Source organism: Arvicola amphibius, chromosome X (genome assembly GCF_903992535.2).
Source record: "Arvicola amphibius chromosome X, mArvAmp1.2, whole genome shotgun sequence".
In the NCBI taxonomy this organism is placed as follows: domain Eukaryota; kingdom Metazoa; phylum Chordata; class Mammalia; order Rodentia; family Cricetidae; genus Arvicola; species Arvicola amphibius.
In genome coordinates this window covers 111,554,202-111,565,945 of record NC_052065.1, presented here as the reverse complement: position 1 = coordinate 111,565,945, position 11,744 = coordinate 111,554,202, and the positions used below count along the sequence as shown (strand labels likewise).

The following is an 11,744-nucleotide window of genomic DNA, read 5'->3' as shown; positions in this document are numbered from 1 at the left end:
AGCTTTGGAGCACGTTCTTGTCCTAGCTCTTGAAGATCAGCCTGTCCTCAGACTCACAGAGATCTGCCTGCCTCTGCCTCCCAAGTGCTAGGATTAAAGGCATGTGTCACCACCGCCTGGCAAGCTTTATATATATATTTTTTAAATTAGAGTATTTTGTAAGACTACAAATTCATGGGCTGGAGAGGTAGCTCCAGTTTGAGAGAACCCAGCTGCTCTTCTGAGGACTCTCATCAAGTCCCAGCACCCAGAAGGTAGCTCCCAACTGTCAGGAACTCTAACCCCAGTAGATCTGCACCCTCTTCTGGCCTTCATGGGCATTGCATGCGCGTGGTGCCCAGACATAGGAGGAGACCAAACACCCACAATTACAATTACAATTACAAGAAATATCATTATTACTATTATTTGGATTTTCAAGACAGGGTTTCTCAGAATAGTCTTGGAGTCTTGGAATTCACTCTGTAGACCAGGGTGATCTTGGGCTCACAGAGAGATTAGCTTGCTTCTGCCTCTGAGTCTGGGATTAAATGCATGCACCACCACCACCCAGCTACAAATATTGGTTTCTTCAAAAAGATAATAAATTCACTTTATAAACATCTCTGAAATATTGACTTTTATATGCCAAGATTGTAGTATCCTCCTCTTCTTCATTCTTCTCCATGATTTCAAATATATTTCTGATAGCTTGTTTGGTTTTGATATGTTTGTACATTTATTTCTGTTATGACTAAAATCTTCATTTTTTATTTTTTTAAAGTTGTAATTGGAAAAACAGTTTTGCATATCTAACTTCATCTCAATGTGTGATAGAACATAATTATTTGTTACTCAATAATTAAATTGGTGATTAATATTTCTATACCTTTTAAAAATTACATCCCATTTCTATTAATTATTTTTGAAGTTCATATGACATATCTTAATCATATTTATCCTACAGTCCCCTCTGTACTCTTCCCAGATTCACCCCTATTGCCTGCCCCACCCCACTTTCATCCTCTTTTGAGACTGTCTTGATCCTATGACTCTTATAATCTTTGTGTCTCTCTCCCTTTCTGAAACATTCCCTGAGCCTTACGTGTAGGGCTGTGTTGTCAGTGTATTAATTGGAAGCCGACACTTCACAGTCAGTTCACCTCTGCATTTTTACTGGTTGTGGTTTTCTATAATGATTTCCGTCTGCTGAAAAGCGAGGAAGATTGTTTGACTAGGGATGAAAGCTACCTTTATCTGTGGATACAAGATCCATTCGGGTAGAGATTGCACTGCCGTAAGAAAATGACAGGAGTAGCAAGTTCTCCTCTAGGATTCATGGCCTCACCAGACGGTTGGTTAGTAGTGCCAGGCATGGATTCCTTCCCACTGAGTGGGTCTGAAGTCTACTTAGGTAGCTGTTGGCTCCCCTCGGGGTATAAGTGCTGCTATTGCACCTTTCAGAATATCTTGCCAAGCTGCATTTGTGTTGTACCTCAAAGACAATAGCAATGGACAGGACTACTGATGGCCTTTTGTTCTTGGCAGCTTGCATGGCTCTTTCTGATACTATGAGATCTAGCCTTCAGGAGAGCAGCTTTGAGGTGGGATCCAGATTGATTCTTTCAGATCCTGTATTTGAAGTGCATTGTGATTTCAGCAACAGGGCCTTGTCTTCTTTTTCTGGAGGGCATTAAGGGCAAGGGTCTATATTGTTTTAGGGGTCTCTTGGACTGCACTGACCAACAACTCAAAAGGAGGTTTACCACACAAGGCACTGGGATTTTTATTGGATAATTAAGGAATTTTTGAGGAGAGCATTGTCACCCCAATTGATGCAACTTCAATTAAACTATATATATATATATATACATAACTTACTATATATACAATATATAATATATGCATATATGTAGTATAAACAGTCCTGGCTGACCTAGAACTTACTTTGTAGACCAGGCTGATCTTAAACTCACAGAGGTCCACCAGCCTCTACCCCGTGGATGCTGGGATTAAAGGCGTGCACTGCCACATCCAGCTAATATTGTATGGAAATTTAAATAAAGGTCAAAATAATAGAATAAGTATCCTTATGGCTTGTTTGAGGCATCCTTAATTTTATTTTAATTTTTTATTAGCTCTTTGAGAATCTCAAGTTTGTTTCAATGTTTTGGATCATATTCATCCTTCCTGAACTCATTCAGATCCACCCCTCTTCTTGCCCATCCACCCTGGTGCCTTTTAATTCTTTTAACACTTCTAGACTCACTTCAAATATTGCTGCCCAAACATTTTTGGCTGTGTGCTCCTCCACTCACCGGTTTTCCAGGGTCTACATATACTCTAAGAACAAAGTGTCTCTTCTTTACCCAGCAGCTAGCAAATTCCAAACACCCCATGGCTAATGGGAGAATTGTTTGCTGGATGCCCCTCTTGTGCTGGAAATTGGTCTGGCCTGGGCTTGAGCAGGTTTTGTGCATTTGTCACAACTACCGAGATTACGTGTGCAGCTACCCTGCTGGGTCCCGAAGATGAGGCCTTCCATGCAACGTGTTGTTTACATGGTCCTCTCTTTAAGGACACACAGTGATTTATTATATCTTCAGAATATTCCTTTCAGCTGGATGTGGCAGTGCACGCCTTTAATCCCAGCGTTCGGGAGGCAGAGGCTGGTGGTCCTCTGTGAGTTAGAAGCCAGCTTTTTCTACAAAGTAAGTTCTAGGGCAGCCAGGACTGTTTATACTACATATATGCACAAATTATATATCGTATATATGTAGCTTTCAGTAATATAGTCATCATTTTAACTCTGCAAAGTCATGAGCATAGATATTCTTTCAATCTTCTATTGTCCTTTTCAGTTTTTCCCCTCATTATCTAAAAGCTATTATGAATGTTCTGTGTGCTGCTGTGGAATAATCCTTTTATATACTGTGAAGATTTGTTGCTGTGATTTATTTAATAAACAAGCTGACTACAGCTGAACGGGATAAAGTTAGCCAGAAATGCCAAATTCAAAATGCTGGGAAGAAGTAGAAGAAGGGCAGAGTCTGGAGTTGCCAGCCAGATACAGATGGAGCAAATGAATGTGCTATGTTAATAAATATACTGCCACACGGGGAATGTATAAATAAGGAATGTGCATTAACTTAAAATGTAAGAACTAGTTAGTAATAAGCCTGAGTTACTGGCTGAGAATTTGTAATTTATATTAAGCCTCTGAGTTTTATTTGAAACTAGCGATGAGACAGGAAATCTTTACCTACAAATGATGCCCACTGTCTGGCATAAATCCACATAAGAACTTAAAGAGCTTTAAAATGTTTCTAAAGACACAAATATGGACCCAAACACAGCTTCCTAGTTCACAGCCTCACACCAGCTGCGATGCAGAGGCACAACTTCCAACAGCTGCCTGTGACCTGGAGCCAGCTGCCAACTGCCATGAGCTGTGCTGCATGGTGGGTTCCTGCAGACTCTCACAAAGGCTGCAGTTCAGAGAGGCGTCTCCCAGCTGCTGCCTGCAGACTTAAACTACCACCACGATATCTGGTAGCATTCTCCATGGCAGGTTTGGGGTTTTACTCATGCAGACAGAGAAGGTTATAGATAAACAGTAAAGACAGATGCAGATGAATAAAACTTCTAAATGGGTTACAATGTGTTAAAAATATACTTGGGAAGAGAAAAGAAAACGGGTAGAGAAAGTTCTTTTAAAAGGAATAGAACAATATGAATAGAATAAGCTACATAAAGATGAGAGATACACAGAGAGTCTGGATCCCGTATGTTATTGGACTATCTTTAATGTTTTCAGCTGCTGAGAGACACTGGACTATAAAACCTGTTAGATTCAAAAAAAACTATACATTTAAAAAACATATTGACTTCAAAATATAAGTCAAAATTTATGTTACTTTGTGGGAGAGTTCATGCTTTCATTTCCACAGGAATGAGAGGCTATGGATTCATTCCAGGTTAAGAAAATTATGTTTGATAGCAGAAGACCCCCTGAAAAATCTGACTGCATACGTAAGGAAATAAACCTAAAAGAGCTACAAGACATATGATATATATTTTACCTGCTCAAACATAAAACAAAAAAATCTTTGGCTGACTTACGCATAATACACTGTCTATACTTGTATCTGTTCAGATATAATGTTTGAAACCTTTAAAGGTTTATGTATTTTCACAGCTAGGTGTCACACATCAATAATAACAGATGACCCCAGGTGTTTCAGCGTTTCAAAATGCCTCTGTTACAGTCTCCTCAGAATCCCACATCCAGGACAGTTTCAAGGCTGCTGGCTGAGATGATAAAAATTCACAGAATACTCTAGCCGGGACTTGACCATAATCTTAAATTTTCTCAGGGTCTCCCAATGATAACAGCACGTATTGTAATGTGTACTATTGTACTATGCCCACATTCCCAAAAGATGGCTTATGGATATTTATTATAATTTAAGGGAGTTGGTTACAAGTTGGTATTGGTAACAGTCAGGAGAAAAGCTGAACAAAGGCGATTAGATTCAGAGATCTTTTCTGAACAGAAAAGTGGGAATATAGAAATAATAGGATAAAAGGGTAGATTATTTAATTGACTTTAATCCAAAACAACTACTAATCTTAAATAGTTTACACTGGTATGAAATGTGGTTTATTGATACAGTTATTTTTGTTATATTGTATGTATATTTCTACTCTTATTTAAGGTATCGGGCTTATGCATCTCATTAAAAATGCAATGAATAATTAAGAAATACAGATAGATAGTCATCCATAATAGTCAAGCTTATTCAGTATGTTCTCAAGGTCATATAAAGATATATTTTGATAGATGGTCTTCAAACATTTCAAAGACCTACAGAATATGACCTACAGAATATGACATTTAATATATGTTAAAAATATAAGGCATTTCATGACAGTGAATATGGTGGGCATTGAAAAAATTCCATATAATGTTTGTTTCCTTTATGACAAAAGCTAGCCATGTGAACAAAGAAAATTCGCTTATCCTCAGTTGCTGACAGTTACTGTCCAAACTGAACCAGCAGGACACGAGAAAGGTGACTGCTAAGCTTTGCGAAGACAAGGTAGACCAGTTCTACAAAATTTCCTGCTTCACAGGAAAATTTGTCAAATATATTAACAGGAATTAAGAAAAACGGACATGAATTTAAAAGAAATCAGGGGTATATTGGAGGGTTCAAATGAGAAAAAGGGAAGGGGTAAAATGATATGTATTAATTAAAATAATGGGAGAGCTGGAGACATGGCTCAGCAGTTAAGAGCACTGACTTCTCATCCAGAGGTCCTGAGTTCAATTCCCAGCAACCACATAATGGCTCATGATCCTCTATAGTGGAATCTGGTGCCCTCTTCTGGTAGAAAGTTGTAAATGCAGATAGAGCATACTATTTTTAAAATAAAACAAACGAAACTAATAAATTTAAAAACCACTGGTTTCATAGAGGAGAACCCATCCCAATCACTGATATAAAAATAACATCCACTGACTTCTCAGTGGAAAAGTTACAAGTCAGAAAAGCCTGAAGCAATGTTATCCATGATCTGAGACCACAGATACCAACCCAGCTCACTTGACCAAGCAAAACTACCTTCTAGAGTTGAAGAAGAAAAAATGTCCCACAATACAAACCAGCTAAAAGAATTCGTGTCCACTAAACAAATGCTGCAGAAAATACTGTACGAGATACTTCCAACCGAAAAGAGCACTAAGTGTAGCCATGAGGACATAGGCTGAAAACAAATGAAGCTATAATTACTGAAAAACAAAATAGGGCTATGAACACACACAGAACAAAAAGATAGCAAAGGACACACACCTTTCAATAAGTATTTATTCATCAAAAAAAACTTTGCTCCAATGAATTCAGAAACAAAGTCCTTGGTTTTCTGTTAGCTACCAAAACTTCATCTTAGGACAGGCAGCACCTTACACGGCAAAAAAAAAAAAAAAAAAAAAAAAAAAAAAAAAAAAAAAAAAAAAAAAAATAGAGTAAACTGTTCCAAGCAAATGGAACCAGGAAAAAAGCAGGTGCTACTATCCCAATATCTGAAAAATAATATCTAAACTAAAACTAATAAGGTGAGATAAAGAATACATTCTTATAAGCGAACAATTAATCAAGAAGGCATTACAGGGATTAGATGGTTAGTTAAGTAGTTAAGAATACTTGCTCTTCTTCCAGAAGACCAGAGTTTGGGTCCCAGCACCTATGTTGGGTGTCTCAAGCCTCTTGTATCTCCAGTGCCAAGGGATCTGTTGCCTTCTTCCATTCTGTATGGTTACCCACTCACAAACTAAGTCAAACACACAGATAAATAACAGTAAAAAGAAATCTTTTGAAAAGTCTCTTGAAATTCCCAAATAATAAAATTATCACAATCAAAAAGGCAAAATAAATCATTTTATAAATAAGCACGTGACAGTAATTTTCACAGTTTTTTGGTTAATGCAATAGGTTGTCATTTAGGCATGTAGAAAATGAGATATTGTCCATTGTGTTCCACATAGCATATGTCAAATCAGATTAGTCATATGTTAAGTATTCAATGGGTACCTGAGAGTAGTAACTCATGGAGGGGGGAACACTGCTTTAAAGGTTTGCTGCCTCATATATAAAAATTGTTTTAAAGGCGCACGCCTTTAATCTCAGCACTCAAGAGACAGAGGCAGAGGCAGGTGGATCTCTATGAGTTCTAGGACAGCCTGGTCTACAAAGTGAGTTCCAGGAGAGTTTCCAAAGCTATACAAAGAAGCCATGTCTCAAAAACAAAATAAGAAAAAAATGTTTTAGAATTGGCATTGAATTTCATTAGGACCACAATAAAATAAAACAGGTTTGCCTTTCAGTGAATGTAAGGTGAAAAAAAAAAGGGAAAAGTAGAAACGAATGAGAAGTATTTATCTAGATAAAAGCTACAAATATTCCTGTTCATTTCTTTTAAAATCACATTTTTAATTTATCAAATATTATCAAACAAATCTGTAACAGGTAAGAAAATGCACATGTTACTGGATAGAGCCATGGACTTCAAATAAAGCCTTATACTTCACCTTCCTGTCTATAAAATTGCTCTAAGCTTGTTATATTAAGTAGTTAGCTGCAATAAACTATATGAAAACAGATATTAAATGCTTGCTATCCTGTCAAATGAACATGAAAGAAGTGAAATAGAATTACAGTGTGGCCTCCAAATCATGCCTGTGTTTTATTCATCCCAAGAGACGGTTTCCTTCGGAACTTGAGTGAACGATGCTGAATTCATAAGGAGAAATATCACTACTAGATAATGAACTTAAAGAAAGATGTCAGTGAAGAAACCTTGCTGGACTTGTCAGAAGTGGAAAACCTAAATTTAGTCACGTTCAAGAAGGTTTCCTTCTCCTCCTTTTCTTCCTATTCTTCTTAACTGCAGATGAAAAATGAGAGAAAGTGACCCATCATACAAGAGTAATCTGCTTCCTGTATTTAAGAACGTGAGCCGCCATTGGTGCCTGTCTGCCAATTTGGGTTTTATCTCAACAGTTACATAAAATCAACATGCTTTTCTCTTATAAATTAAACCCGGAACTATTAATCAAGTGAGTACGCCAACGTTTTCACTATTGGGGTGTGTCTGTCTGTGTGTGTGCTCATCAATGAATTGAATTTACAGCCCTGCACATGCCAACACCATGAGCCACAACCTCAGTCCTGTGTGTGGTGTGTTTATTCTGCTTGAAAAGTTGTGCTGTCTTGGAAAGAAAACTGTCCAGCTAGGAAAGCCAGTGCTATTTGCACAGGTGATCTTCCTTACCGTCCTGGGCACATGGCTTCTGCATGCTTCATGGAGCACTCAGCTGTGAAAATACAGGGAAAAAAGAAAAGAAAGAAGGACAGAGAAAAGAAAGAGAAGAAAATGCTGATCACTTAAAGATACTGAAAGAAAAGCTTTCTTCAACTTTGTCAGTTTGGTTTGGTGCTAATTGGTCACATCATGACTAAATTTCTTTGGGCTTGTATAAAATATAAAAATCTATAGCTAAATGAACATTTAGTTGTTAACCATTAAAAATGACTCTAATTGAAGTACCAGCTGTTTACTATTTGTCTGTAGGAGGGGACTGCATAACTGTGGCCAGGCACGGAGAACTCAGCTAGTGCCCAACCCAGCCACCACCACCGTTATTCTGACAGTTGTAATCTGTACAGATATTGGTCTGCATTTGATACGGGTGTTAAGTCTAATACCTTTACTACTTGTTATTAGTCTTACACTGATGGACAAATGACCTCAGAGTAACCCAGGAATCCCACCAAGTACACACTACATTTCAGATTAGCAAGTATATGGCAATTTCGTCTCATTCTAAAACAGTTAAATTGAATTTGTTTTAATTCAAAGTAAAGTTTCCTCGATTAATGAATTAGAATTTAAAACGAGGCGGCACAACTGAAAAGGGACTGCAGGGATGGTGATGAATACTCAAAAATCACCACAGGAACCTGGATTTTCCGGTGCTGCAGTCTGCTGGATCTGGGCTGACATCATCACATTGTTCTTGGGTCTTCTGTTCTTCTCCTTTTTCTTCCTCCTCCTCAAAGATGTCGTGATTGTCATTCCAGGGATTACAATGGTATTCGCCTGTTTATTTAGTAAAGATCATTAAAAACCAGAGTGAAAAAAAGTATCCTAATTCCCAACCAATAGTGCCAGCCACATCTACTCTCAGGATAAAGAACATGAGAGACTAAAAACCAGTAATTAGGTACCTTCTTTCTGTTCACGCTACCCCTTCCCTAATCTTCACACTTCTGCCACCTGATCATTCCCACAGTGACATTTCTTTCCCTTTCCCAGCAGATATCCCAAGCAATGATGTTCACTTCTTCTCCTTTGAAGAAGACATCAGAAGCATTGGTCCCCATTGCATCCATTACACCTTGGGCAGGACCTCGGCAGGAAGATACCTGTGTGCCTCAAGTACGAATTTCTTGGTAAATTTTTCTCAAGCCGTGAATACTAACACTCCCTTCCCCAGCAAGTGCTCAAAAAGTAGTTATCCATGCAGAGCATCAAACTCCTAAGACCCTTGACACCTTTTAAAGCCATAAACAAAATGAGGAACACCATTTGCTTGTTCTTTGACTGTAGATGTCCCTTCTATTAGCTCCCAAGCTCTCTTTTGGAGATCATGGCTACATAGTGAGCTCAAGGTCGATCAGGGCTACATGAGACTGTCTCAAATCAAAAACTTATGAAGGTTGTTAGAGACTGGCCTCGATCACAGAGATCCCCCTGCCTCCGCCTCCTGAGTGCTGAGAGTCGAGGCTGTCCCCACCACTGCCCTGCATGAACCAATTTTTTAACCAGAACCATTTGACCTTAGAGGCATTTCCCGCCCAGCCATGAGTTTGCCCACTAGAGGCCAGCACTGAGCAGAGTCAATTGTTGCACCCAGAGAAGCCCTGGCCTCAGCCTCCCTCTCAGTGACAATCTTTGTCCTTATTTCCTGCCTCCCAACCGCTGCCCAGCACCAATCTCCTCATCTAGGCCCCTAGAGCTTGTTTCCTTACCCTCTGAGGTCATGGCTTGCTCGATGACTTCCCTTTTTGGCTCTTCTGTTGTCGCCGCCTGTGCTGCCATCTCTTCTCCTGCTTGCTCCTTGGCTGCTGCCCTAAATGCTGGCTCTCTCATGCAAAGATGTGGCTCTGGCAGGTAATGATCTGCTTCGTCCTCGAAGTCTGGAGGCTCCTCCAGCTCCGGAAACGTTGAGATAATTTCTGGCAGGCTTCGGGCCCGACCTGCAGTGTATGGGGCCTGGCAGCCATACCCTGCGGCCGTCACTGTGGATGGAAGGGGCCCCGATGGAACTTGGACCTCACTTGAGTGGCCAGAAGCAGAAGGGCCAGGTGTTTCTATCGCTCCGTCGTTTTCACGAGGGTTCCCCATCGAGGCATGGTCGTTGTAATAGACACGGTTGAGAATGGCATGGATCACGTCCAGAAAGATGAATCGGAAGGCAGCCATTGGGAATCGATGGTCCTCCACCGCTTCTCGATCTCCTAGATTTTCCATCTCCTCCTCTCCTCCCTCCTCGTCAACAGGTTCAATATCTGAGTCTTCCTCAGCATCTGAGCTCTCTCTCCTGTCACCCCCTTCTTCCTGGTTTCTTTCAGGCCCAGCATTGTCCATCCCCCTAGGATGAACGGCCATCATCTCTTCAATGGCAGGAGTGGCCGAGGCCCCATTGAGGCCGGACTCGTGGCCTATCTCGCTGCCCCCTGCAGCTTCTTGTAGCCACTCTCCCTCAAGGGCTACCGGGTCATCTCGGGTCTCTCTGGTTGGATCTTGATCCCCTGTGGCAGACATGACCTATTAGATCCCTCACCAAGGCCTTGAATGGGTTCAGTTAAGGACAACAATGGCTACTCGGACCGCAATGGCCAGGACGATGCTAGATGACTACGGACGATGATGACAGGACAAACAGGAAGTTGCTGGCCCCAAAAGACAGTCGACAGGGGCGTTAGAGGAGATGGGGCTTTGGAAGAGGCAGTTGGTGAGAGGACAAAATCTGTGATGGTACCTGAGGGGGTCCCATCGAAGTAGCCGGGACACGAGAGGAGAGGAGGCCACACAAGGTGGAGGCCGACCCGCCAGGCTCTTCTCACATCCGGGGACTAGATAGAAGTACCCGTGTCACAGCTGGTAGGGGCGGGGCTTAGGAAGGCTAATAAACGGGTTTGTCACCACTTAGCTTTAAGATGACCTGTTGAAAAGAGAAGGTTGCCATGGCCACCATCCAGTGAAGGACTGAAAATCTACCCTTTCTAGAAAACACCATCCTTTGTTTGTTTCTGTCCTTCCAAAAACAGGGCTCTCTTTATGTTAAAGTCGGTCCTACCCTCCTCTCCCCTCCTGTTTTAAAGCTGTCTGTGCCAGTGTATGCCACGAGTGCTGGACCCTCCTGGGATCAAAAGAGGGCTTAGTGTTCCTGCTAGAACTGGTGTTAACCTCATTTAGGAGCAGGCAAGTCAGTGCTGGGAGCAGAACCAGGGTCCTCTGGAAGAGAAGCAAGTGTTCTTAGCCACTGAGCTATCTCTCTCCTGGCCAAACCCTATCCTCTTGATTCTATGGTTGCCAGCTAAAATATAGTTGCCCAGTATGAAGGTTCCTAAGACAGGGAAGCTTCTTCTGTAGTCCAGAGAGTATTTTAGGCTCTCAAGTTCCCAGAGATAGCTAAAGTTTGTATCATGCATTTCCACAAAAGGAAAAAAAAAACAATTTCCACAAGCACTTTAAATTCAAACACAATAAACGCATTTACTTAGAAAGGAATTAAGTCCTATGGAGGGCAAGCACTGGACTCTTGAGAGGCCAATATTGCCTAAATGGAGTTGAGTTGTTAGTGTTCTCTTTCGTCAAAATTGATTGTAATGTTCACCTGTTGTGTGTGTGTATGTGTGTGTGTGTGTGTGTGTGTGTGTGTGTGTGTAATTTTTTTCATACAGGATTTCCTTGAAGCTTTGGAGCACGTTCTTGTCCTAGCTCTTGAAGATCAGCCTGTCCTCAGACTCACAGAGGTCTGCCTGCCTCTGCCTCCCAAGTGCTAGTATTAAAGGCATGTGTTACCACTGCCTGGCAAGCTTTACATATATATTTTTAAAATTAGAGTATTTTGTAAGACTACAAATTCATGGGCTGGAGAGGTAGCTCCAGTTTGAGAGAACCCAGCTGCTCTTCTG

At 40.8% G+C, this 11,744-nt stretch overlaps 1 protein-coding gene across 1 annotated transcript; it reads right to left on the bottom strand.

Moving 5' to 3' along the window:
* Positions 1-9,501: 9,501 nt before the first annotated feature.
* LOC119804445 (cancer/testis antigen 47A-like) lies at positions 9,502-10,368 on the bottom strand. The gene has a single exon (XM_038315860.2). It carries the CDS (start codon positions 10,366-10,368, stop codon positions 9,502-9,504), a length of 867 nt encoding a protein of 288 aa, XP_038171788.2.
* Positions 10,369-11,744: the final 1,376 nt, after the last annotated feature.